We start from the raw sequence: 26868 nt of genomic DNA, 5'->3' as shown, positions 1-26868 counted from the left end.
TAAGTTCGGTGGAGTACATTGAATAAGTCGTAAGCGTGACTTGATTGCCACCTCTCGGGATGCATCAACACTATTTCCCAGTCCAGATCTTCCATTTCACCAACCTCAGCCTCCCACGTAGCCCTAAGTTTTGCCAGATCCCCTAACATATGGTTAGTTCGCGTGTTATACGTCAGAGAGACCGCTTTTCCCGTTATCTGTTCTTGGAGGAGTCTCTCCTCCAGCGGTGCATATTCTGGGATGTCTGTGAGTGTGATGTGTTGGGCTCGCCAAGCGTGACGTAGCTGGAGATACTTGAAATGTTGTGTAGTATGTAGCCCGAAGTCTGATCTAAGAGCTTGGAAAGATTTTAGGTCACCCTTGGCTATCACATCCCCTATGGTAGAAATGCCTATATCATCCCATCTTTGGAAACCCCGCAATTTATGTAGTTCCGATAACCATTGGCAATGCCACAACGGAGTTTGCCGTGTGGGCCTTTTATACCATGCGTTTGGTGGTCTTCGTCCATGCAGTAAGTGTTATGGACTTGGCCGGGAGGAGGGGAGCCCTTCTAAAGGTCCCGTAGAGATAGCACAGTATGTTTTTCGATGATAGTTTTGTTCTCTCCAGAACGTAGGTTGGGTGGTCTGCCGGGGCGTGCAGCCAATCATTTATTGGTGTTAGATGTTCCGCCCAGTAGTAGGCCTCTATGTTGGGAAGCGAGATCCCTCCACTATACTAATGTCTTTGAAGCGTGGACAGAGCCACCCTGGCATGTTTGCCTAGCCAAAGGAAGGACCTTAGGTCCGCATGTATCTTGTGGAAGACCGTCGCCGGTATTGGATAATACTCATTTTGCAGAGCATAGAGGAATTTCGGCAGGATGATCATTTTGTACATGGCCGCTCTGCCCAGTAGCGTTAAAGAGAGCTGTCGCCATCTGTCCATATCTTCCACCGCATTTGACATGATCCGTTCCAGGTTTCTATGGAACGAGAGGGTCGCGTCCACGGTGATATAAATCCCGAGGCTTGCCGAGAAATTTGACCAGCTGGAAGCTGTATTTCCTAATACGACTCCTGGTGAAAAGCACAGGATTCTGATGCTTAGTTTGCCGAAAGATTTGGCCCCTGAACTCGTTGACTGTGAGACCTGAGGTAAGACTTTTGCAGCGGTTTATGCGAGGTGCTACGGCACTCCGTCTATGGCTGTCCTGCCTACAATCCTTAAACGTGTTCAAGATGATCACGGACCGGAGTCTGCGGTTGAGTTGGGTATGCGCCTGTGTGGCACCTTTGATGTGGTTTGCGATCTGATCCTTGCTAATGTCAAGGGGGATGCAGTGAACTTTCTGGTAGCGAACGCTTTGGCTGCGATTCCCGAGGCCGAAAAACCCAGACAGTTAGCGAGGATTATTGTGGCGGCTTATAAAACTGTGGGTCGCAATAGAAAGGGTCTTAAGCCTTTTTCTGTTAAGGAGAAAAAGCAACCCCAGGGACAAGCTTCGGAAACAGACGGTCAGCCCAAGTCCAAGAAACAGAATTGGCCTAAGAAAGAAAAACAGGGAAAGCAACAGCAACAACAACAAACACAGGTTTCTCGCCCTGCGTCTCCGTTGCCTGCGCAAACGGAACGTGTTTATGACTTGCGCGACGATTAAATCTCCTGATCGATTTCAGGTTTCTGATCAACGCTCTCCTCGTTCCTTTCAGGACTCATCGGCCTCGACGACCGGTGGTGGAGGGGGCGGCAGGGGTCGGGGTGGTCAACAAGGACGTGACCAGCCCCGCTCGAAAGACGGTGCAGGAAGGCTCGACGCCGAAGAGACAGCAGTTTGCCAAGAAGAAAGTCGCAGCTTTAACAGCGCATCGATGTGCCACAGATAGCGAGAACGCGGCTTCAGAATCTGACGTGGGCTCTGACCTTGCTGGACAGAGCGGCGGAGATTACCATAGTGAGAGAGGCCCTGCGTCCACTACTGAAGGTGACAGCGACTGATATTTATGTTGTAATAGAAACAGCTGATACAAGAGTTGCTCCCCCTGATAGACTTTTTGAAATTGTCCTGTTAATTGAAGGTGACATACAGCGAACCATAAAAGGGGTGTTTTGGGAAAATCTTTCGTCTACATATGGCATTTTACTTTCTGAGGCTGACTGGCCCCCACCTTTTGTTCTCGCAGCACCGCGAGGGGAGGAGGTGATCCTCCCCAGTTTCGCGAACACAGTATCGAAAGAGGATTCGCTGCATTTTGCAGAAGAGTGGGCTCTGGCTCTAGCACCGGCTGTGTACCGCAATCAATGTGGTTGGGATAAATTGTCCCCGAGCCACAAAATTCCTTTACGGTCTCAGTCGCAGCCTCAACCACAATATCCCATACGACGTGAAGCCAAAGCTTCCGTCGCGGCAATCCTTGAACAATTGAAATTCAAGGTGTAATTGAAACATGTGTGTCACTCTTTTTACTGTAAACAAGCCAGACGGTTCGTATCGTTTGGTGTTGGATTACCGGCATTTAAACTCGCATTGCCGTAACTGTGCAGTACAGAATACTCACAGCTCTGCCCTAGTGAATAGTCTTGTGCGTAAGCAGTTTAAAACCACGCTTCACATTTCCAATGTTTTTTATGCCCATAGATTGGATGGTCTAAGTTCCCAATGGACCTCCTTTACGTGCGGCGGTGTGAAAAAACAGTTTTGGCGTTTGCCTGTGGGCTATAAGAATAGTCCTGGGATTTTTACTGCCCGCATAGTCTCTCTTTTGGAGAGAATCGACCCGGATGCATGTTCGTATGTGGATGACCTATATCTCACAGACGACGAACTTTGGGAGCATCTGTGTCGAGTCAACGGAATGATTTGTACCTTTGCAAATATGGGTTACAAATTTAACTTTGCAAAATCGCACATTGCAGAGTGCACAGTGTTGTTTCTGGGCTACGAGCTCAACAATGAAGGTAAAGGTTTGGCTCCTGACTTCCTGGAGAAATGCGCACAGCTGCGCGCTCCGACGACACTGAAAAAATGACAATCTTTACTGGGCTTTTTAAATTTCGGGAGGACGTACATTCCGGAATATGCCCAGCGTATCAAGCCTTTGTTTTTTTTTTTTTTAAAGTTTTATTGTTTTATTGCAAGGAAATACAGCAATATATAACAATTCCATAAACTGATAAGCCTTAAAAAAAAAAAAAAAAACACAAACGAAAAGAAAACAAGTACAGTCTTTGTCAGTTACATAGCATCTTATAACAGAAAAATAAGAATAATGAAAATAGATCAGGCAAACAAGTAGCTTAAATCCATTCGGCAATTGGTGCCCAAATTTTCTCCCCCAAAACTCTTTTTTTAACCCCTTTCAACTTATATATGGCAGATTCTATATTGTACATAAATAATAACTTCTCGCGCCACATAGAAAAAGACGGTGGAGCTACACTAATCCATTCTTTAGTAATGCAGGACCTGGCTGCAGCCATACGAATGAATAAAAAATATGAAGTTGGTCTTGGCCTAATAACTACATGATCAATACCTAGTAAAAGGAGCTCTGCTGTAATCTTAACCTCATGTTTCAAGATAAGAAATAAAAAAAATTCAATGTGAGAGGACAGAACAGAGAGTTTAGGACACGAAAAAACATATGTAAAGCATCAGCTGAAAATAGACCACATCGGCTGCAGTTCGTACCGATTGTGGTGCTCCATTTAGCAACTTTGCTGGGAGTGTAGTACAAATTATGAATACACATAAAGTGTTGTGATTTCATCATCCCTGTAATTAAACACTCTGATGCCATATTAATTGATAACAAGATATCAACTTCTGGTATACCTAGAGTATTAGCCCATATTTGCTGACAATGTCCTAAATCGGTGCCGTATTCCTGCATTAAACTTATATAGATTGCTCCTATGCGGGGTTTTTTTTGCAAAAGCTCTAGCAATGGAACTTTAGATGGGGAAGTAGAAAAATGATTAAACAAATAGCTTCGTAATTGGAGAAATTTAAAAAAATCTTTTCTTCCCAACGCAAATGTGTTCATAAGCTCCTGAAATGACAGCATTTGATCATTACTAAATAAATCTCCCAAATAACATATTCCTCTCTGTTGCCATCTGTACATAGTTAAATCACAGAAAATTTCTTGTAGCAGACCTTTTGATATGAGAGGGGTATAATAGTTCAATTTGCATAATTTCAAATGTTTTCGCACTTTTTGCCAAACTCCAAAGGCAGCGTTCAATATCTTAAATTTTGTTTTTTTATGGTAGCTGGGTTCTATAATCTTCAAAAAGCTACCCTTAACTTTTACACCTAAAATCATTTCATATATTGACGGAACTTGATGTCTCTCCATCTCCACTCTATCTCCCAAAATCAAGGGGCTTATATATTGCAATGCGGCAGATAAATGATACAGAAGAAAATAAGGAACATTCCGTCCACCACACTCATTGGCCAGTATCATTTTCTTCGAAGATTTCCTATGGCGTTTATACCCCCATAAAAACCGAAAGGTAGTTCTTTCTAAATTTTTAAAACTGAGCGGTTGAAATTCTAGTGGTATTGTACGGTACAAGTATAGGATTTTTGGTAGGACCAACATTTTTAGGATATTAAGTCTTCCGTAAAGTGATAGATGTAAGTGGTCTAGACGCTGTAATGAAACATTAATCTTAGTAATTATGGGATTTATGTTGCGTTCTGGTATTTTCTCTATGGGGAGGGAGATCTTAATTCCTAAATAAGTAACCTCTGAAGAAGTGGAAATATTAGATGGTGGTTTATCTCCAGAGCAAAGGATTTGAGTCTTGTCAAGATTGAGCTTGTAGCCCGAGAAAGACCCAAATTGCCTGGCAATATCATCGATCACCGGTAGAGCTGATTGTACATCGGTGGTAGTTATAACTATATCGTCAGCATAGGCTAAAACTCGGTAATTAACATTAGCCAGGACAATAGGTTTAATTTTCGGCTCCAAAAGAAAACGATTAATTAACGGATCAATATAGAAAGCAAAAAGTAATGGGGAACAAGGACATCCTTGTCGGGTGCCTCTAGTAATCGTAAAAGGCGTGGAGATCTTCCCATTAATTCGAATATGCGCTTTAGGAGCGGCATACAGCGTTTTTAGAGCTCTTATTATACCGAAGCATTATCCCTTCCTAGATAAGACATTCCACAGATAGTCCCAAGCAACCCGGTCAAAAGCTTTTTCAGCATCTAAAAATACGAGTCCTACATCAGACCGAGTTGCTTGAGACCAATCCAAGAACGAGATCACTCTGCGAATATGATCAGCAGTTTCTCTAGTGGGGATAAAGCCATGTTGGTAAATAGAGACTAAAGGAGAAATAATATTAGACCGTCTTATAGCTAGGATTTTAGATTTTTTTTTTACTATCTGCATTTATAAGCGATTTTTCAAACAGTTTAGATCTATTCTTAAAAAAGAGTTAATGGACCTGTGTTTAAGAGCCCAACAGGGAAATGCACCTAAATCATGGCATGATTCCACAATCACTGTGTCACCTTCATCTTTTCGCCCAATATCGCTTATAAATGCAGATAGTAAAAATTTTTCTAAAATCCTAGCTATAAGACTGTCTAATATTATTTCTCCTTTAGTCTCTATTTACCAACATGGCTTTATCCCCACTAGAGAAACTGCGTATCAAGCCTTTGTATGGTTTGATACAGCCAACATTTTCCAAATCATGCTGGCTGCCTGAGCATTCAGCTATACTGCAATTTTTGCAAGCTGATCTGCTCGCTTCTAATTTCTTACAGACTTGTGATAACCAAACCAACCTGGTGATAAGAATTATCCCTGGGACGGTGGGTTTCACGTACCTAACTTTTAATGAGGGAGACACAGTACCTATTGCTTACAAGTCACACTTGTACACTTCGGCTGAAATGTGATTTTCCACTGTGGAGAAGGTTTTAACGGCTGTGCAGATGGCAATTCTTAAAGAACGTGCCCTGTCGCAGGGAAAACGCATGTTGGTTGTTACCCAGTGTCCTGCCTTGGAGGCAGTTACGAAAGCCAGCTGTTGTGGAATGATGCCAGGAATAGCTTATCTCGTTAGTGTGTCAGCCAGGGTCACTTGCTGTATGCAAGTATTGTTTCCTAAAACTAAGACAGACTGGTAGTCGCCGCTATGGCCTTCACTGAACATTTCTTCTAGACGAACTGATACTTTAAGCAGAATGAAAGCCATTCTTTTACAAAAAACTGTGCCACTGACCTCGTCCAGAGAGATGTAGGATCTGCAAGTTGCAAGGTCCTCTGCAGAGGTACATGCCTTATTATCAACAAACTGCCCCAATATATTTCGCAGAAATGTTAGGTCGTATCTTAAACATGTCTGATACCAGTGGTATTGTACATGTATTTAAGACTATTTTCTCGGGACTGTTAGCACCCTGTGACGCAGTCCTAGGCATTTTTCCAAACTTTGTGCACTCTGTGTTCGGTGGCCTGCCTCTCATTTTGGGACTCGTAGCAGGGCTACCATTTTTGTTCCTCTGCTCCGATATGGCAAGTCCAATCACCAGCGATACCCAGATTACCATGGAGAACACTCTTCTGTCCAAGCAGTATCGTGAGTGCATAACACAGATTCTTGGCTTGGCTCATTTGAGAGATCTGAATACCACGTGGTTCTTATCGTTCAGACCAATCTGGCAAGATTGCATCATACCTGTTCCATGATGCCTGCTTTGTGGAGAGGAATGCGTGTTGGATGTCTAACAGTTCCATCAGCACTGCCAACGGATGTTGACGCTTTGTTAGGTTCGGTAACGGCTCATGCATTGTGTTGTCCCCAACAGCTACCAATTCTGATGACTGCATTCATTGAGGTCTCACCGGCAATTCCAGCTGAGGGCGAGATACGTGGACCAACAGGCACACAGTACCATCTATGCGAACATTGCTACTGCGACTGACTCGGACGGCGATGCTTGTCATCTGTGTACGATTGATCTACATTATGAAGTGGTTCACCTTTCACCTACTGTGGTAGACTATTTCTTTGCCAGCTTGGAAGATTTAATGTTTTTACCTGACACCGAGAATAACTTTTGAAATTGGCACACAGCGTTCTATCAACTTTGAATTCGACCTTCGTTTTTCAAAACAAATAAAAACTTCTAACTTTGGAACTCTATTTTTCTACGATTTGATTTGACTTTTTTCAAAAGTAATCTGCTTAAAGTAGAACTATTCTTAGAGAACAAGAATTCTTTGAATACTTCCTAGAAACAATATTGGACTTATCCACAAACAAAAACAGTTCATATATTCTCCTATGGGATGGTCTCGTTTTTTTGTTTTTTTTCTTTCTGTATTTTCCTGTATTTCATAAATGTAATTTTTATGATTCATTCAGTTAGCATTGCCAATATCATACTTTATGCTTTCATCGAAATCATTGCTTTTAAATGCATACTGTACAAATGCTCATTTTATGTGTACAGCCATTTTCAAAAGCATTTTTTGGGTGGGATTGTAATCACATGCTTTAGATATGTTTTAGTGCTTACATTACATTTTAGTAATGTCGAACATAATAAAGTGGAGTGGGTGTTGTATAGCATTTTAGGACCCTAGTGTAATTTTCCCGATTCATGCTCTTATATAGGTATAAATCACCATGTCCTTGTATAGGCAAAGAAATAACCATATTTAGACATAGCTCATGCAGTCCAAATACGGCATGGCTACTTCCACTAGTTCCGAAAATCCACAACGATTTCTTGGAAAACTCTGCTTCAGCAGTTAGGGACTTCCCCTTGCTTGAAAATTGATTTTTCCAAGAACTCATGGAGTTTTCAAAGAACTGAGACTCTTTGATGACGTTATGTCCACCTTTACGTCAAACTCGGCACCTTGAAGGTATAAATATGCCCACACTTGCCCAAGCAAACACACAGTGGTTTGGAGCAGTTCGACTATCTACTTGCCCGCCCGACGCATCTTGCTACAGCAAGTGCCGAAGGAAGCCGACCCTCCAGCAGACGCACTGAGAGAGACGCTGTCTTTTCTCCTGCCGAGAAATCCAGCTCCAGTGTTTCCAAGCTCCCCTTTTGGTGTGTTGGGAAATCGAGTCCTGAGACAGAGAGATACCAGACCTTCATTCTAAACCAAGGTACGGAGCTGATTAAACCCTATGAGAAATCTTGGATAGATTCTTTGCAAAAGAATACAAAATTTATGCTACACCACACTTACTTCTTCCCTCGTACTAGACTTAGGTTAGGTACATTGGGGTAGGCGTATTTTAGAAGCACCAGTTGAGTACTTTTAGTCTTTATTTATTTCTGTATGTATTTTATGGCTTAGAAACCATACCATGCTTTTACAGTATTTCAATTTTTAATTTTTATTTTATTGTTTGTTTAATTAAAATCATTACAATATTCAAGCAAGGTAAAGATTACAAATTTCTAAAATGGTAAAAGAATAAATATTCTGTCCTGAGTAGAGACAGGACTAGTCATATTTCATCCATTATAATACATTGTTAAGTTCATTATCATCGTTTTCAGTATTGTCCGTTCTGCCACCACGGACCTCCTTCATTAAGCCATTATTTGCGCTAGGCGTTGGGTGCCTTTGTCAGTTCAATTTCTTGTATCAGTTTTGTTACCTTGGTCATAAATTTAACTCCCCGACATGCCAAGATAGATGATGTGCCTCCTAGCCAGCCTATCACTGCTTGCCGGCAGGTGCGGGTCTTTAGCGTAATAACGATGGCCCTTAGGTACAATCTTCTTAGAGCTAGTAGAGCCGGACAAGCACATAGCAAATGCATCAAAGTTTCCTTCTGGTGTCCACACAGTCTGCAGTTGGGACTTTCTACTTGATGTTTCCAAGAGGGCCTTAAGTCCTTTGAATAGTGCATGCCCATTCGGTAAGCTAAAAAAGCTTTTTTTTTAAATGTTGGCTGTAATGTGAGGCTAAGAAACCCTGTGGTCTTGATGGGTGTAAGAGTTGACTACTGTCCATGCGTGGCGCCGTTTCGTTAAAGATTTTTTTATCTTCTAGCAAGGAATTCCTTTTTGCTGACCCGTTGGCTACTTTACAGAAGTGCACTTGGTCTATTTTTTTTTTCCATACTTCTTGTAGGTCCAGTGTGTTCAAACAGGTACTAAGGTAGCTTCCCCATAAGGTGGTATTAGGCTGGTTTTCATAATAATTTATTTCCTTCCAGCAGATGTTGTCCATTGACTCGCTTGGGGCAGAGCGAATTTTATGACACAACTTTGCGAACATGCACATTGACCGGAATTTTTTATTTTGTAGGCCAAATTCGAGGCGGACTTGGGCATGCGCTGCTGAGTGTGGCAGGTTAAACACTACTTTATAGATTTTGTTTTGTAGGTTGTTTAACATTTTTGCCTCACCTTCTAGCCACAAGGATAACCCGTATGACAAGGTAGGTATAATTTGTGAAGCCATTACTTTTAGTAGGGGAGTAATTCGGGCCGGCCATTTTTCGTTGCAGTTGCCTGTATGCGTAAATTAATGATTGGGCCCCCCCTTTTAATACCAGGAGGTGCTTCTTTTTTGAATTTCCCTGCTCAAGGGTCATCCCCGGTACTTATATGAGCCCTGTTCTTCTGGGACTGAGTTGTTAATTGTCCATTTAAAGTTCAGTGTCTTCTTCCCCTCCACTAGCCGTAGTACTTTTGTTTTTTCTTTGTTCAGCTCCAGATTTTCTTGAGCTAAATAGGACGATAACGTATTTACTAAGCGTTGCAGACCTATAGGAGTGTTGCTTAGTAGTGCTATATCGTCTGCGTACTGCAGAATTGGAACTGAAACATTGCCTAGTTTCGGGGCGTGGCTCTCGATTTATTTCTAAATTGCATCCGATGTCTGCTAAGTATAAGTTAAAAAGGCTAGGGGCTAGGACACAGCCTTGTTTTAGGCCGTTCTGGGTCTCAATTTTTTCTGATTGACTGGTCCCGTTCCCTTGTTTTACCTTTGCCCATGTGTCGCTGTACAGGCTGGTTATAGCATTTATTAGTTTTTCCGGCAACCCCCATTTTCTTAACTTTCCCCCGAGACTTTGCCTACTTACGTGGTCGAAAGCTGCTTTTATATCGACAAAACACCCATATAGTCGTTGATTCTTTTTTTTGGCATTCTCCATTAACAGTCCCAAGGTGGTCAAGTTTGTGGTCGTCCCCATCCCTTGTCTAAATCCAATTTGGAAACTAGGGATTATGTTAATGGATTTTGCCCAGTCTTGAAGCTCTTGCAAGAGGCCCGAAGCATAGAGCTAGGCTTTTACGTCGATTAGGGAAATCAACCTGTAATTCCCTGGGTGTTTTCGATCCCCTTTCCTATGAATTGGATGAATGATGTTTCCTTTCCATGAAGCAGGTATGTTTCCCTTTGTGAAAATATGGTTGAGTGTTCAGTCCAAAAATCTTCGTTGGTTGTGAATACTGCTGTTGGGAGACCATTTGGTCCAGGAGCCCCCTCTGCTTTGAGTTTTTGGATTAGCATATTTAAGTGGGTGCCGGTGGTCAGGCTATCTTGGTAAGAAACGTCTTTTTGAGGGTTAGCATTTTCGTGCTTTCTTTTACTAGCGCCTATGACTTTTAGGTTATCATGTTCAGTATTAGTTGGTGGACCTTGATTGTTTTCGTGTCTATGTGTTTCCATTCTTGGGTAAAGGTCCTTCACATAATATCCCCAGGTCCTGTTCCCGATTCCGGGGTCCTGTTGCAATGCTACGCCTGAGTTAAGGTCATTAATGATGGCCCAAAAGTCTCGAGAGTTTGGTTTTTTGCTTGTAAACAGTAGTTTTTCCCAGATCGATTCTTTATATTGTGCCTTCGCCGTCCATAGTTTTTTCCTGTATTTTTTTTCTCAAGCTTCCAATGACGTTATCTGGTTTGTTTCCCTGAGCGGCCGATCTTTGTTGGATTTTTAGTGCCCTGGCTAGTTTTCTCTTTTTAAGTTTTAATTCGGAATTAAACCATGGAGCTGGCTTTACTTTTCCCTCTCTTTTCGCCCCTGGCAGAACAGAGTGCTTTTTTTTCAGGACCTCCAATAAATGTTCCCAGTTGTTTACGGGGTCTCCGTGTTCTAAGCTCCCGAGTTTAGTCACAAATTTACTGGATGTTCTTTGTTTCTCCTCCCCTCCACTTTATTTTCAGGAGGTTAAATTTTTCTGGTTGTTCCTGTAGCGAGCATAATTTTTCGGCTCTTGGAACTGCGAGGATCATCCGTATGATTTGGGGGAAATGATCACTTTCTAGGCGCTGAACTATTGAGTATTCCACTATAGAGTTTGTTATACTGGCACTTACAATTGTGAAGTCTATGGTAGATTTAACCTTTCCACTCCTGTAGGTGGTTACCGGCAAAGGGTGGTCCTTTTTTATTACTATTTAGAATTGTTAGGCCCATTGATTTTATGTTGCTCATTGGGACTTGTTTGGGCCTGTGTGCTTTTCTTTTCTCCTTATTGGGTCTACCTTTGTCGGCACTCAGTAGGTTACCATTAAAGTCTCCCGATATTATCATCAAGCTTGATTTTGTTGGTTTTTTTAAGAGTTTTAATGAGTTTGATTAGCAATTCCATTTTTTAATTTTTTGCTTTTTGGTCTGGATGTATGTAGATGTTTAACAGTAGTAACTGTTCCTGGGGCTTTATTGTGATTTTTGTGACTTGAACCCAGTTTAGCCCTACGTCCAGTTTCTCCTGTTCCCAGTTAGATTTATGTGACACAAAAGTTGATAGTCCACCTCGTGGGTGTCCATATTTTGACACCCTCTCGGCTAAAATGTGATGATCAGTAAATCCTAGAATTCCTGGGTGGGTCGAGTTGCAGGTCTCTTGGAGGAGTATTATATCCTGCTCGCCAAAAAATGTTTGGGTTTGGTGGTCCTGTTCCATACTTCTAAACCCGTGCACATTCCTAATTGTTGCCGGGTTTGTTTCTTCAGTGAGTGGAGCTTGTATTTGTTCTCTAACTGTGGTGTTTGCGGCTTTTCTAGGAACTCTTTTTGCTTAACGCCGATGGAATCCATGACCAGTCCTGGTTGCTACAATGGATCCGCTTTTCCATATCTGGTTTTTGGTATTGATATTGGATCTTAGTGTTATTCCCCGGGCCGATGGCCGAGCTGCGTATAGGCACGTTTTTACCTTGGGGCTTTGCAATTCTTCCTCCTTTAAAAATGGACTGAGCTGTTAAAAAGGGGTTAGGGATATCTGGGGCGCTTATGTTGCTGCAGGGTTATTCCCCTGCTCTCGAATATTGCTTTATAGGCAAAGATTTTAACTGCCAGCTCCTTTGATATCCAGGTAATTACCGAGTTTTCAGTATCTGGCTTGGCTTTGTTTTGTTGGAACTCCACTGCTTCGATGTCTTTTGAGGCTGTTCCGTTTAATTCCGGGATTGCCTTAACTAATTGTATAATGTTTCCTCTATTAAGGGTATCCTGTCTTCCTTTTGTTGCGTATTTCGGGATAAAGGTGAGTACTGGTCAGATCTCGTCCAGTTCTTTTGTTTAGTTTCCTTCCCGGTCCAGTTGGGGATCTTTTGTTCTTGTGATCCATGTGTTTGTCGTTGTAACTTTTGCCTGACTTTTGGTTACCACGTTACTCTTTTCAGATAACTTCTCGTTTCCCAGTTCAGTGTATTGAGTTGTTTGCTCATATTCATGAGAGTCGCTCTTTAAGATGACTCTCCTACCCCTTCCATTTGTGGTAATCTTGAGTGCCGTCTAGTCTGTTCCTGGCTGTACTGGCTATTTTGGTTGGTTGTTTTGTCACTCAGGGGCCCGTTACATGTTTTTCGTACTCTCTCTCTCTTTTTTCCGGTGTAGAGGGGCCAGACTAACCTCTATATTGACTATTGTGGCTTGAAGAGCTGGTTCTTTTACAAGTTCCTTATGTTTATGATTTTCCGCGGGTATTCTTGAAAGCACGGTTTGTTTTACTGTCCTCTTTGCGCTGTGTGAACATGCTGATTGTTGTGTGCTCTGCCTTGACCCCTCGGAAATTGTTAATTCTAGTTTGTGAGAGAATTCCAACGTTATCTAATTCTCAAACGAGTAGCTCACCCTTTCCGTATATAATTGGTCCTGTCTACTGGAGGAGGCTTTCAACGCGATGTTATTCGTTTCGAGCCCATGACTTATGTTCTTTTTAAAGATGGAGAAGAGGTGTTCAGAGGCTACGTTTGGTTTATTTTTTTGTTGGGGTCGTGCCTTCCTGGCTCTCTTCCTTTGTCTTTTGTTAATTTATCTTGGTGCTTCGGTAGAGGGGAAGGCGTGTGTTTGTTTGTTTGTGCCTCGTGTATTTCCGTTACCCTATCTTCAGACTCTGTTGGTACCTGGGTTGTCTTTGCGGACCCCTTTGTTGTCGTTACTCCATTTAAATCGTAGGGTTGGGGCTTTTGGTATTTCTTTGTTGGGAATTTTGTCTGGGTTTTCCCAGTTTCCCTTTGGATCGCAGGAGTACTTTACTACTCCTAGGATGTCTTTTAAAATGTCTGGGAGGGACACAAGTTTTTCAATTATACTCCCACATTCGCAGTTGTTTTGTTTAACTTTGTTTCAGGTTCGATTTGTATTTCCTGAATTATGTTTGTCTATGTTTGTAATTTTGTCCGTGTTTCCCTTGTTATCCAATAGGGTCATTATCACATCAGCCTTGGAGCTTATTTTTGCTATATGCTCTGCTATGATATTACAGTATTATTTTATAATACTCTTCTTGCTGGACGCATTATACTTTACAGCCAGTATTAGGATTGTAGCAGTTCATTTCTTCTGCATGAGAAAGAAGATTGTTCAATAAATACTTTTTATGGAAAACGCCTGTCTTTCTATTTTCTCTGCACCTCTGATGAGACGAAGCATGCATGAATAACTGAGTAAAATATCTATCTATTTTTTCCATGACTCTGAAGATCAGTTTCATCTTGGGGAAACAAAGTTGTCATGTTTATGCGGTTGTCAGAAACTAATCCCTTCTTGTAAAATCGAGAAAGTTTCTAGTGACCTCTAATCTAGCTGGCACTCGCAATTACATTTAATCTATTCGATAGAGACCTAGTAGACATAGGTCCTATGTCATGTCTATAGGATATATTATTCCAATGTGCCAAGCCTATTGGGAATATAGGAACTACACTACATTACATCTGCAGATTCATTATGTTAGACCTCCTTTTAGGCACCAATTTTGTTTATCAAACATTTCACTATTCCTTTGTGTTTGTACACACTTATTTGATTGCACCTACCAATGTGTCAATATCACATTTATTTGTCTCTCAGTTTCAATATTGAGGGTATAAAATGTGTGTCTTCAACACAGGCACTCAAATTGCTGATACAGCCAATACTTGTATCTCTATCACTATTTACTCTCATAATTGTCACAGTATTATTGTACAGACCCTCATAAAGTGCAAATCCTTGTCTAAGCATAATATCCCACAATATCTTAGTCCTACGCATAAAGTGCTAATGCTGTCTGAGACTGTTCTTATATTCACATTCCCACAATTAAAGGGCAAAATCATAATCTAAAACCTATAAAGTGCAATCATGTGTATAAATAAAGTGCAAATGCATCAAACCCTGCTTGCCATAATAATCATAAACCGGTCAAATGGTGCTCATACATGTGTGTCTACTGGGTCACAGTTATTTTAAAGTGCAATTTCCATTTGTAAACACAATTCGATATCTTTTATGATCAGTTGTTATTAAAGCGCAAAAGCAAGTGTGTATATTTCAATTCAAAAGTAGATCTAAATTTCTCACTCTCATAAATACATAAAAAATGGAAGTGCAAAAAACCACTGTAAACTTTTGTAGTCCTAAAACGATTTCTATGTTACTAAAGCGCAAATGTGATGAGGTATTTTACTCTCAATTAAAAAAAGTCAATATTGCAAAAATATGACATAAAAATCAGTATGGCACATACTAGTGTTAAGAGAAGAATGAAAATAAACAATCATATATCGCACTGCTTGCAACTAAACACTGTGGCTAAACTGGTCATATCTGAAGTGGTATTACAAGATACTGTGTCACAGACTTATGCATGTCCCTTCCAACGTATATTAAAAAAAATAATGTGCAAATATCGATCAGTACTGGGAAATGTGCAGATCAGAAACCGTGTACACTGGGCTATTATCTCATAGTGCCCAGATCACAGAGGATCCAACAATGCTCTTCCAACAAAACACTCGGACAAAATACATATATATATACACACAGATTGTAAAGTGCCCATATAGGTCTGTTCATAAATGAACATGTAGCCCATCATTAAGGTTATGTCCTTTACGTTTTTTCAGTGCCTAGGAGAATAATCATCCGTAATTCGCACTGATATACTTCCAATTTCCTGTTGCTCTATGTTGGTGGATCTTAATGTGCCTAATACCATAATATTGCAAAGATGTTAAATTGCCTTGGTGCAATACCCAAAAATGTTTAGGCATGGGGGTCAGCTCGGTCCTGATGCTTGATGGTCTCAATGGGCTCCAAAATCCTTAATCTCAGCCTGTTAATGGTACTGCCAACATAACGCATTCCTCAACCACATTCCAGTACATAGACCACAAACTCATTATCACCGGTGATTTTTCCTTGATCTTGCATAGCCTGCATTCAAATGTCTTATACTCTGTACAATTGGTTCCAAATTTGCAGGCTTTGCAGATGGCACATTTCTTGTAACCATTAGTTCTACTGGTCAGCCAGTCTGGTTCTTGATAAACTATAGATCTTGTGAACATGTCTCCCAAAGATGGTGCCTTCTGATATGTAATCTTGGGTTACTGTCCTATAGCATCTTTCAAATGTTCATCTTGTTTCAAGATGTTCCACTTAAGCTTGATCAGGGAATTAATATACCCATGTGCCATGTCGTAGCCCATAAAAAAAGTATCACTTGATCCTAGTCACTCGTGACCTCTGTTGTGGTAGCCTGAGAGTTCATGAACAGCAATTGCTACCTGTTTTTCTTCAGAACCCTTTGTTTAGCTTCTTGGAACACGCTGGCTGGATATCCTCTATCGGAGAACTGTGCAGACATCAACCTGGCTTCTGTTTCAAATGATGCATCAGAAGACCACATCCTATGTGCCCTTAGCAGCTGGCTATAGTGTAAACTCCATTTCAAGGAGTGCGGATGGCCACTATTGCCTTGACAGGCAGTCTTTTAAAAAAAAAAACACATTAGTTTGGATGGAATCCCCTACATCTTGTAGTTTATCATCCAGAAAATCAATTTCACATGCTCTCCATTGTACAGTCAACTGTATGTGGTAGGGATTAGTAGATAGAGTTGTAACCTATTCAATCAATGATGCCTCATCTACATCCCACAGGATAAACAGATCGTCAATGAAGCGCATTCACATTGCGATCTTACTGGTGTGGTGCGCATTACACTCCAACCATAACTTCTTTCTCCCACCAGCCCATATAGATGTTTGCATAAGTGGGGGAGAATGCTGCCTCATCACTGTGCCATGCTTCTGGAGGTATGCTTTTTTTGTCAAAAAGAAAGAGGGGCATCGTAGTATATTGTACAAGTGACGGGGATCTTGATCTAAAAAAATAACGGCATGCTTCTATGCCATAATCGTGGGAAATGTTTGACTTTACATAAAAAATCATTAGTATCCTGTACATACAGGATGATGCAAGTTTGGTGACATAATGGCTTAGAATTTGGATCCAAGAAACGAGAACTGCTCTCCAATAACGACTGCATCATACTGACAATTGTCCTTCCCAGAGTATTTGAAAGGTCCTTGTGCACATTCGGGAGACCGTAGATGACCAGTGTCTTGGGATGATCAATCTTTAGGTATAGATGGTCTTCACATGATAACAGCCCCTATTCAGCCCATCCACTGAGCATGGCATGATATTCCTTCTGACCACCAATGGGGTTGCTTCTCAGTTCTTGATAGTGTTCCTTCACCTTCAACTGCCTGTTCATCTCTCTAGTGCAGAGTCTCCAAACCGGTCCTGGAGGTCCAGATCCATGCCAGATTTTTTGGATATCCCCATTGAGATGCATGTAGTAATTTAAGAGATCTGGCACGGATCCGGCCCTCCAGGACCGGTTTGGAGACCCCTGCTCTAGTGTATTGGTTGGTGTTTAAAATAAAAACACTGCCTCCTTTATCTGAGGACTTGAGGATGATAGATTTATTATTCCTCAATGCATTTAACTCATGCCAATCCTGTGCCTTGAAGTTATTATGGTCCCTACGTCTATCATGTAGTATCCTATTTCTACTGTATCTTCCCGCTCCCACTCCTTCCCTGGTAATTGTGTCCCAGTTTACAAAATGGCAGCTCCAACTTTTAATCACGTTATTGCTGTTGGTGTGTGGAACCGCAGTGGATCTGCATCTCTAGAGCTACATAAATCTTTTTTCTTTAATAACTCTAAAACTATGGAACAGATTTAGACCACATTACAAAAATCGATCTTTCTAGACCAGGAGTTAGCTTTCTGCTAAATTTAGTGTAATTTCATTCAGCATTTCGGCCTATAGTCATGTCTATAATTCCTATGGGAAATTGCACTGGGAAAACGTGTTTTGGGCCCCCACCCTTTTTCTCTGCCCCCCACTTGACGAATCGCCCCAAAAATATCCAGACAACAACTAAAGTGAATTGTGCACTAGTTTTGAAAATGTTGTGAAGATTCCTCAAACAAAGCCAAAGTGCCAGTAGGTAATATATAATGTACACACAACTGATCCCTCTCTGCTCGAATAGGATGCTTGACATAGTTTGAGGCCATGATTGTATGTTTTCTCCGATCCACTGTTAAGTAACTTTATTTTAATGTCGAAGACTTATTCTGTTCACATTTCCATTTTCCAGTTGTGACCGCTATTGGTGGTACAGCTGATGGTGAACCTTGCCAGTTTCCATTCTTGTTCTTGGATAAGGAATATGGAGAGTGTACCACAGAGGGCAGGGAGGATGGAAGACTCTGGTGTGCGACCACTTACGACTACCAGAAGGATGAAAAGTGGGGCTTCTGTGAAAGTGAGTAACCTGTCCACCTCATGCTGCCTTAATAACCACTATTTTTAAGAGCTAGGTCTCTTCTCAGTTGACCTCTAATCTCTAAAATGTTTACTGTAGAAATCTCATTGCCAAATTAAAGCAACAAGGTTATTGAATCCGTTCCCCAATAGTCAGAAGGTGGTGGAATCGTAGGTTTGATCTGTGTTACCAGCTTTAAACAAGTTGTCCTTTGCCCTATTTCCCCCGTGTAACAATGTGATAAATAAATCATGTAGCTTTAACCGTAGGAGAATATGCTTTTTGAACATGTAAAAAGTAAACGTGCAGCTTAAATATGTAGTAGGCTCTCTTTCCTAATGTGCTTCTACAACTAGGCAGGAAACTACTGCGAAATTCTCTAACTGTAAAATCGTTCATCACTTTAAAATGTGCTGTTTGATGTGTTTCATTTGCTTTCTCACACCATAAGATTTTACTCATTCACTAAACAATGTATTCTGGTATATATTTATACTGAATAGAGCATTAGTGATGTTGAACTTATTGAAGATATTTTTTTTCCATTGTTTCATCAATACTTACGGACAGAAATGTTTCAGTGTTTTAGTTTAGCCCTTTGTCCACACAATGGGATACTGACAACAGCTAATAGAATAGGCTTGCAAAGGTTAACTTTCCCTCCTGTATTTAGTGCAAGACATATTCGAAACTTTTTAGATAACTGCTCACTGGCATGAATACTTAACCTGAGAAATGGGAGGAGATGCGACAGACCATCGGAAGACCCGTTTACGTTGGACGAACAGAGCTGAATTTTGCTAATGTTTTATGCTTTCATATACATGTGTTTCTAGTTAGAGAGCAACACTCGCTCGACTTCTTTTTTCAATGCCACATTGCCCTTGATGCTTTATGCGTTTTGTCTTCCATATTCTTATCCAGATTGCTGTGTGCTACTCCTAACAGAGATTTCTTATTATCCGGATCTTTTTTTGCAGGGAGACTGTCTTACAGCTGATCATCGCTACTGTTGTGATTACTTCTCTTTGATTTAATTAACAATTCCTATTGCAACTTGTAAGGGAACTCAGCAGAGTTTCCTGAACTAATCTTTATGGGAAGTTCATTCCATAGCTAACTAAATGCTCCACAATCTTGCTCTTTTCCAAGAGAACTCTTAATGGGTTCTTATTTGGGTTAGGACTCTTAGATAAAGATAGGGACTATTTCCTTTAAGAAAAAGGCTGTTCTAACGAAACTTTTTCTTGGTATTTCTGTAAATTGACTAACCTGGATAAAGGTGACAAAAACATTACAATTCTCTTAAGGAGAAATAAAGCCTTAAAACTATTCCAAACCTCTTCATTGCATGAACATTGTTATTGAAAGTTAATGATTATATTGGAAATAATTTATTTACAGCTCCCGATCCATAGGCCTGAAGACTAAGGGATGTACAAAATAGAAGGCTTTTGTTGTAAGGGCTTGGATCTGCACTGGTCATCAAATTTCCCTAACAATGGCAAAAGCACCTGCTTAGTGAATATTAAATAGGCATGTTGCTGTTTATGAATCCCTGCGAGTATGGTAATGGGGGCCTACAAGGGGCAGCAGAACTCGTCCCTGCCTTTGCTTTCCCGAGTGGGAAACATTTTATTTCGGCCCCTGTGCTCCTTCAAGGGACAGGTGCTGGGTTAAAAAAGATGTTTCCTATTTGGGAAAACATCCAGGTCTATTGCATGGGTGCAATAGACCACTGCTTACTCCCTACGGGTTTTTTCAGGATGGAAGTGCTTCCACATGAATGGTTATCCTACTGCAAATCAGATATCACCTAGTCTTTAGTTTCATATCCCATTGATAGTTTTTTAATTATAATTACAACCTGCAATTGATGCTCCTTGTATGCCCAATCCTAATTGCGATTTGTATGGAGTAGCAAAAGGGATTTTTCAAGGAGGAAATGCTTTTCAGACTCAACATTTCTTTAATACATTGCATCCTTCCACTTTGTGGTCGCTAAGCCTGTGATGTTTTGAATCGCGGACATTGCAACCACGACATACGGTAATACATCGGAACTTTATATGTATTTTTGACTGTTGACTTTGCCATCGAAATCCTCCCCCTTCTTTCTTTGTCTACCTTCAATGTTTTATTTCCTCTTTTGCTGTTCTTTTAACTTCTGACATTTTAAAATGTAACTATCTAATTATTTTTGTAGCTGAGGAACAGTCCAACAAAAGACGGCATCAGCAGGAAGCAGAAGAGTTGTACCAGCTTGGCATGAAAATCCTGAACGAAACTAACAAGAAATCAATGAAGAAAGAGTAAGTGTGCCATATGAAAGGGAACACCATCATAATTGCAACATAAGATAGGACTTTTGTATGCTTCTAACACATGCTTAATTCTGTATGTTCTCTTGTATGAAGTGATGAACAGCACTGCAAAAATCAGTTGCTGGAGATCACCAGAGAACAATTGATCATTATTGACGCCCTAGTTTTGCGAGAGCTGCTATTTAATTTCTTGGTTGTGTTTCTCTTCTTAAGTGCGGGGAAAGTGCCTGTACACCTAACCAACAGTCAAAAACACTACGTTTCAGGCAACGTTTAAATAATGTTTAATGGAGCTGAGGTTTAGAGGCCTTTCACCTCCACACTTTGCCTTGGTTCCACATGATTTCACAATATCCCCGTTCGCAAAACAAATCACTTTTCTATGGTTTCATGGTGCCACAAGCAGTAATTTGGGTGCAGTGCATTACAGGAAACCACTGCAAGCTAAATTTCCGTTTAGACCATCAGTCTTTTGGTCATAGGCATTTACAGATCTTTAAAGTTTCTATTGCTGGGCTTCATGGTAAATTCCTCCAGTCTCCTCTCACAGAAACATATCTCTGCCAAAAGCGCGGCCCAAATATGTGTAACCCTAATCTCTAGAGTTTGTATGGTATTATACATGTGCTGATGTTCAATAGTACTGAGCAGTAATCCAAACACTAGGTACCAGGATATGGTTTTTATGGGGGAGATTCCATGGGGAATAACTGCAGTATTTAGTTCTGGGGTCTGCAGCACCCAAGAAAATAGCAACCCTATCCCTGCAAGGGCGTGACCCTCAGCTTTGTTCTTCTTGGTCCTTTGAGCTTGGGGGAGGGGTAACCGATGTAAATAGAATTGTGTTGGACTCTGGGGGGTTGGGGGGGGGGGAGGGGGGAGGGGGGCCCACTGGCCGTACACTAGGTACTGAGCATTGCTGAAATTTGGAAAGGGACTGCAAGCGAAATGCTTGTTTAGGCTTCCTGTCTTTTGGTCACATTTATCGCACCTGGGCTATGTGGAAACGTACAACAACCATATATTTTTGACACTTGCAGACCTTAAAGTTTGTATCACTGGATGCAGACCATGATTGGCTGGCTGGAATCTTTCTACGATAGTCACGTTTGTCAGATTTTTAACATTGTTTTATCTAAAACAAGGTAGTTTAATTAAATTCTTTTAACAAAGACATATCCTTCCAAGGCTTGACCCAAATCTCTGTTTTCGTGGGTCTCCTGAGTGTTGGGTATGAAATGTATGACTTCAGTGGAATTGTACAACAGTACACAGACTAGACGCCAATGTTGTTTGAGGAGATTACATGGGGAATATCAGCAGTATTTTAGTTGGGGTTTCACAGGTGCACAGGGTAATCTACCAGCCTCCGACATCTCTGAAAACTAGAGACACAGCGGCTTGTGTGGCTACAAAATATTTTATTTCCCCAAATTCTCCGGAAATGTCTCACTATAGGTAAAATAATTTCTTCACTTGTCAATGACCCCAGAACTAAATGGTCTTAATCATCCGTTCTTTCCACACTTTTTCAGGTAAAAACGCTTCCTGCTGCATTTATGAGTGGTCCTATTGCAAGAGACGGGAATAGACCACAATTCTTAACCGAAGTCTAGGCTGGGTCACAGGCGTGTAGGTTAATGCCCCTAGGCAAAAAAATGCAAACACAGGGCTCCTTGCGGGGGCATAGTTGTGTCTCTGTTTAAAATTATTAGTTTAGTCTAAAAACAGTATCTGGACCCTTGCTGGAGGACAGATGGGCAACTCCTAGGAGACAAAGGAGCTGTCGGACACTGAATCAAGATATCACACTTGGAAGGGGAGGGCCTAAGAACAATCTTAGTCCTTCTCCCTTCTGACCCCAACCTCCCCTCGCCCCCTTCCTTGTCAATTTCTTCCATTGCTGGAGCGGAAGGAGTGGAGGAAGGGGAGTGTGGGTGGAGCTGGGCTGCTCTCCCTGCACTCTTTCCCACTACTTCCCAGCCTGGATCAAGCAAGTGGCTTGGGCTAGGGGGGAGTTAGGTGCTTTAGTGTTTGCCAGTAGGCCTATTTACTGGGTCGATCCGTGGATGGATCTAGCAGGGGGTATGGAATAATTTCTAGGCCCATATGCTATGTATGTGATGTCACTCACATATATGAATGAAGTGCCCAGGAAGCAGCACAGGGCTATGTCATTTTGGAGTTTGCTGGTGCCTAGCAGGGATCAGGCACTGGCACTCTATTTCCCACCAACCTCACAACAAAAAAAGGGCCAGTGTTTGGGGACACAATAATAGATATAATGTGTGTGTTTATATATATATATATATAATATATATATATGTGTGTGTGTGTGTGTATACTTTATTTATTTATATATTCACATGAGGATGTCGTTGTGAAACCTTTTCATGTAGCTGATGTAGGTAATAAGGTGTAAGGCCAGAGGGTTAAAAACAATGGCTATTCTGGTTCTGAACAAAACATAAGAAAACCCTAGTTCAATCAGTTGACCTAACAGTGATCTGGAAATACTGGCCAAAGTCTGAGCAGCCCACATTTCGATCCGTTGAAGCAACTTGAATAGGGTTTTTTATTAGGATATGGTCGAGTGACACTTGTAGCAAATCCTTAGGGGTGACAAATCCAAAAGACACATTAAATGGATTATTTTGACCAATAAAAGTATCAGAACTTTATTTATCTGTTGAAAGTGGCTAAAAAAGACATTCAACATCTAAAATATAGAACAATTAAGCAAAACCTGAACTCGGTGGGGCCAGAAACTTACCAGCAGAAAAATGATTGTAGAATTCAAAACATAATGCTAGCAGTCTTTAAAAAAATCCTGATTAAAAAGCCCAATGTAAGGAAATGTGCAAATCTAGAAAAACAGACTTGCCGTGAGCCACCAGAGGTCCCTTGCTAGGGGTGTGCAAAATGTGTATAATTCACTTTTGTGTAATCACACGAAATTACAGCAAAATTGTGTGAAATGCAAGTACGTTATTTAGCGGTATAATTCAGCACCAAATGCGCCCTCACATAAATTTTTCATGTCTGGAAGCATTTAAACAAAAGCACCCTGAAAAAAGCGACTCATTCTATTCTTCTTTTTACCACAAATTGCGCATAAATCCACAAAATGGCGCAATAGCCTAATTTTTGGCATTTTTCTCAACACGTATAACATGAAATAGCGGAAATTATGCGAGTTATCCTGGCATAATTTTCATTTTGTCCACGCTTAAACCTTCATTTTCTTTCCAGAGACTTCAATGCAATGAGTAAATCCTATAAAACATCAACAATGGTTAGAGGATTAGTGGAGAAGATGATAGACAGACAGACAGACAGACCCTTGACTGAACCTTATTTAATCTGGGCAGTGTTGTTTTCAGCGAGCAGTATGTAAGATCAGGATGAATATAGCATGTTACATCGCATGCTATTACATCGCGTTCCTTTACAATGCGGTCATTACGACTGCGTTGTTACAACGCAAAACCTTTACAATGCAAGTCATTAGATCGACTTGCTGTAGGGGGTGCGCTGGACTTGGGAATAGTATAATAAGTCATTAGATCGACTTGCTGTAGGGAGCGCGCTGGATTTAGGAATAGTATAATTTACTATTGCAACTCCAGCCTGCGCAACTGAAGGGAAGGTGTTGGAATAGTAAATTATACTATTCCTTAGGTTGGAGCGCCCCCTACAGCAGTTTGATCTAATGACTTGCGATGCAAAGGCATCGCGTTCTTACAATGCGGTCGTTGTAAGGACCATGTTGTAAAGGAACGCAATGTAATGGCAGCGTTGTAAATGCTCTTTCCCGACTAGGACACCATGTGCGTTTATCTCCTGCATGTCAGCATGACGGCGGTGCCTAGCATCCATCTGCTCTGTATTTTATTTCGTGAGCTATGTTTGGGGGTGTCTTCATTATGAGTTTCTGCATCAATGCAGCTGGATTTTGTTTACAATTGTCAACTGATCATCTGCTTTATTTACACCTATTGTATGTTGACTGTTTATGTTTTCTTATTTTGTAGAGCCTATCATTATTTTCTGAAGGCAGCTGACATGAACCACATTAAATCAATGGAAAAAGTTGCTTACGCTATGCTGTTTGGAGAGCCCCTCAAACAGAATATCCAGTCTGCAAAGGAAATATTTAAAAAACTGAATGAAGAAGGATCACCTCGAGGGCAAATGGTACTTGCTATCTTCATTTTACAGATGTTTTCTTCAGAAGTGTGGGGCACGTAGGAAGATAGTTGTGAATTTTAGATAAGCAGATGGAACAGAGCAGCTTGTCAAACTGTTTGCTGTTTTGTATACCATGATCTGCGGAAGTGGGTATACAGAGGCCAGAATTGGCTTTAATATTTCAGTGTTTAACACTGGGTAGTCTCTTTGATTGAAGGTTAATGTTCCAGGTGCCGCAAAGCCATTTTTGGTTTTTGTTTGAGCTGTACAAATGATGAAATCTTGCAATCATAAGAGTTTTATGAACAAAACATTACATTTCGTGTTACTCTAATCATGCCGAAACTAATACGTTACCACACTACATAGGAATGCATATTCATATCCAATGTAACACTGTGCTTTTACAATTGTAGGCTCTTGGATTTCTGTACGCTTCTGGATTAGGGGTAAATTCCAGTCAGGCCAAGGTAAGTTGATACAAATGTTGCATGCAGCTAGCCAAAAATTGTAATGCACCTACATACCTACAAAAGATAACACTTCTGCTCTCTCGCAGGCCCTGGTGTATTACACATTTGGAGCACTGGGAGGAAACCTGATAGCACACATGATTCTGGTAAGTCCAAACCATACTGGATGCCTTGTCCTCTGAGCTGTACTGACTTTAAAAAATGACCAGGAAAATATTGCAAGCTATTTATGTTTAACATTTTGTTTTTGGCTAATCATTGTTTTTACCAGAACATGTAGCATGAACTGAATCTCCTCTAGGATCAGGAAGACTGAAATATAGGTTGCTTGTTGGTGGTGTCACTGAAATAGTAATCTCAGTTTTTACAACTCCACCTTTTTATCTTTCTTTTTTGTAAACTAAATAATGTTTTGTGAGTATCTCTGGAAAGATTTTCTAATGTTGGTGCCTAGGCAGTTGAGATGCTTGCAGTCCCCCTCAACATAGCCAACCAGTGGCATGGTGAGTAGGTAAGAGTTTAGTAAACTAATTTATTTTTATTTTATTTTATTTTAGCTGTTTTATATCGCGCTCATATACTACCAGAGTGTCCTGGCGCGTAAAATTTAGCACCCTGACGTACAAAAAAAGTGCATCCAGTCCCTCCTTAGAGGGAACCTGAACACCTTTGAATAATATAGGCCCATTTCTTAAAGAAAATTGTAGCTCTTGCTGCTTCACTTGTTCTCTTGCCCCTCTGCACACTTGCACTAGCATCAATAATCTCATTCCGTGCAGAGAAAAAGCTAGGTAGTACATATAGGAAATAAAAATTATATTTACAGCCATACAGATTTGTTATATGAACATATTTAGATAAATTAGAATGTAATAATGTGTGCACTTGTGAGATGAACCAATGTTCGATTGCAAATTGTTGCACACTAGAATAATATATATTTGGACTAATTTCTTTTTATGTATTCACCTTGATTGAGTCTATGGTTTACTTTTATTTTCTTACTTTACTGCCTTCCATGTTTTGTTGATGTAAAACGTGTATAAATACATTTTTAAAAATAATTAACAGACATCCGAAAACACATTTTAATTCTAAGTTACAACCTAACTTTGACCTTTTTGGTGCCCATTTAAAGAAAAAGCTAATATTGCTTTGTAGAACACAGACTACTGTGAAACTTATAATTGGAAATGTATGGTTCTGCTGTACTTGAATGTTTAGGGCTGACTTGCATGGTGCACTGTGTAGCTGGCACAGACATACAGGGGTCGTAATATACATTTCTGTAGAATGTTCTTGCACCATGCAGTTAGTTTTTCAGATTTCGTGACCTCCCACTTTAGTCTGAAATTACTGCCCCATTTTCTGGATATTTTATTTCAATTCCTACATTGCCCATTCGTAGTCAGAAATTCATCTTGCTTTTATCAGCAGGAATGTTTGTGCAGAAATATAAGTGGGGTTACAAGTAAGGAGCCTACAGTTGGTCAGCTCAAATCGGGTCGTGTGAGTATCCCCTTTAGAGATACCACTCCACCTGACACATAATCAGCCCTCTAAAGCAACCATCAATGTAGTCTGATGCATTTTGGTACTGTTAAAGAAGAAATGCTATGCAGTTTGTTATCCAACTAGCGACTACCACTTTTTGTAGTGGCCATTGTTAAATTCCAATATTTTAACCATAGAAATACTTAGAATTGGAAAAGTTAGCATTTTAGCCATGCCATCGCATAACTTTATTTCCCAATAACTTACCACAAGCTGTGCAAGGCTTTCTGTTAAAATAGAAGTGTAAAAACTGTCTTGCTG

The 26868-nt window shown here is 40.7% G+C and overlaps 1 protein-coding gene across 2 annotated transcripts in view; it reads left to right on the top strand.

The window, feature by feature from the left end:
* SEL1L (SEL1L adaptor subunit of SYVN1 ubiquitin ligase) overlaps positions 1–26868 on the top strand; it is a 235417-nt gene that overhangs the window by 61132 nt on the left and 147417 nt on the right. For both annotated transcript variants that reach the window (XM_086937596.1, XM_086937595.1), the window contains exons 4-8: positions 17898–18065; positions 20272–20377; positions 24424–24586; positions 24997–25050; positions 25140–25199. In XM_086937596.1, coding sequence (XP_086793722.1) covers positions 17898–18065; positions 20272–20377; positions 24424–24586; positions 24997–25050; positions 25140–25199 — 551 coding nt within the window. The remainder of the gene's footprint in view (positions 1–17897; positions 18066–20271; positions 20378–24423; positions 24587–24996; positions 25051–25139; positions 25200–26868) is intronic.

Source organism: Lissotriton vulgaris, chromosome 9, assembly GCF_964263255.1.
Source record: "Lissotriton vulgaris chromosome 9, aLisVul1.2, whole genome shotgun sequence".
Lineage (NCBI taxonomy): Eukaryota > Metazoa > Chordata > Amphibia > Caudata > Salamandridae > Lissotriton > Lissotriton vulgaris.
The sequence above is the reverse complement of the archived record's forward strand: the minus strand, read 5'-3'. Positions and strand labels throughout refer to the sequence as shown.